General features: G+C 35.2%; 1 protein-coding gene across 1 annotated transcript; it reads left to right on the top strand.

The window, feature by feature from the left end:
• Positions 1-854: 854 nt before the first annotated feature.
• LOC104219994 (uncharacterized) lies at positions 855-1229 on the top strand. Its single transcript, XM_009770769.1, has one exon. It carries the CDS (start codon positions 855-857, stop codon positions 1227-1229), a length of 375 nt encoding a protein of 124 aa, XP_009769071.1.

The following is a 1229-nucleotide window of genomic DNA, read 5'->3' as shown; positions in this document are numbered from 1 at the left end:
ATTTAATGCTTTATTAGTTTTAAGCTTACTATATAAATTTCACATGTAAAATATATTCGGTATGGTTCGGTATTTTTTCGGTTTATTTTTATAAAATAAAAAAACATACCCTAATTATCGGTATGATTATAGATTTATATAAAAACCTACGATTTCTTTAAAAGAAACCTAAGAATCGGTTTAGTACGGTACGGTTCGGTCGGTTTAGTCAGTTTTCAAATATCCATTGACACCCCTAATACCAGGACAAAGACACTGAACTAAAGAGTCCTGGAAATATCTTAACTGGAATGAAAAATAAGGGGTCGTTTGGTTAGAATATGATTTATACCGGTATAAGTTATATTGGGAGAAGTTATGCTGGGATTAGTTATGCTGGAATTGTTGTTTATTCATTGTTTGGTATGTTGTATTAAGAATGACAATTGCATAATTTCTAAGAAGAATATTAACATGTGTGTATATTTATTAGTTGTACAAGTGACTTGGTAGTTATATACAACTGTAAGTGTATGTAGTATAAATAGGTGTAGGTATTTTTCCCTATTGTATTGTATTCCATTTTCCTGTATTGTTTACATTTTGAGCAAAGCTCATTCTCTAGTGAAATAGAAAAGAAGTTTCCAGAAGCTTCCTCATCTATGGCATCTCTCGTTCTCCATTAGAGCTCACTCGAGGTGAGCTCATCCTTTTCATTTTCTCTACCATTTTGTCATGGTATCAGAGCACGACTCTCGATCCTAAACTCAATTAGTCAATTTTTCTTTCCTATTCGAAGCGTATCTCTACGGAGCATTTTTGTACGAATATCAAAATTTTCCCAACCTTTTTCTTCAAATTGATCCTTGATAATCATGACTATTGATGAAAACACAACGGATTCCACAAATTCGGCCTTGGATTCGACAAATTCGCTCTACATGCATCCATCTGAGAGCACTGGTTCTATGCTTGTGCTGGGACTTTTCGACGGATCAGGATATAGATCATGGAGAAGAGGAGTTCTGAGAGCTCTCTCAGTGAAGAATAAAGTAGGATTCATAAACGTAAAGTGCAGAAAGCCAGAACCTCAGGATCCTAGCTATGATCAATGGGAGTGCTGTGACGACATGGTCACATCGTGGATCCTAAATTCTATCTCAAAGGATTCGGCGAATAGTCTACAGTATGTTAATGATGCTCAGGAACTTTGGAAAGAACTTGAAGACAGATATGACCAGACAAATTGA

The sequence above is a fragment of the Nicotiana sylvestris genome, chromosome 11 (genome assembly GCF_000393655.2).
Source record: "Nicotiana sylvestris chromosome 11, ASM39365v2, whole genome shotgun sequence".
In the NCBI taxonomy this organism is placed as follows: Eukaryota; Viridiplantae; Streptophyta; class Magnoliopsida; order Solanales; family Solanaceae; genus Nicotiana; species Nicotiana sylvestris.
This window is presented reverse-complemented; position numbering and strand designations above follow the sequence as displayed.

Coding starts and splice junctions, on each gene's coding strand:
- LOC104219994 (XM_009770769.1), top strand. CDS start 855: ATGACTATTGATGAAAACACAACGGATTCCACAAATTCGGCCTTGGAT.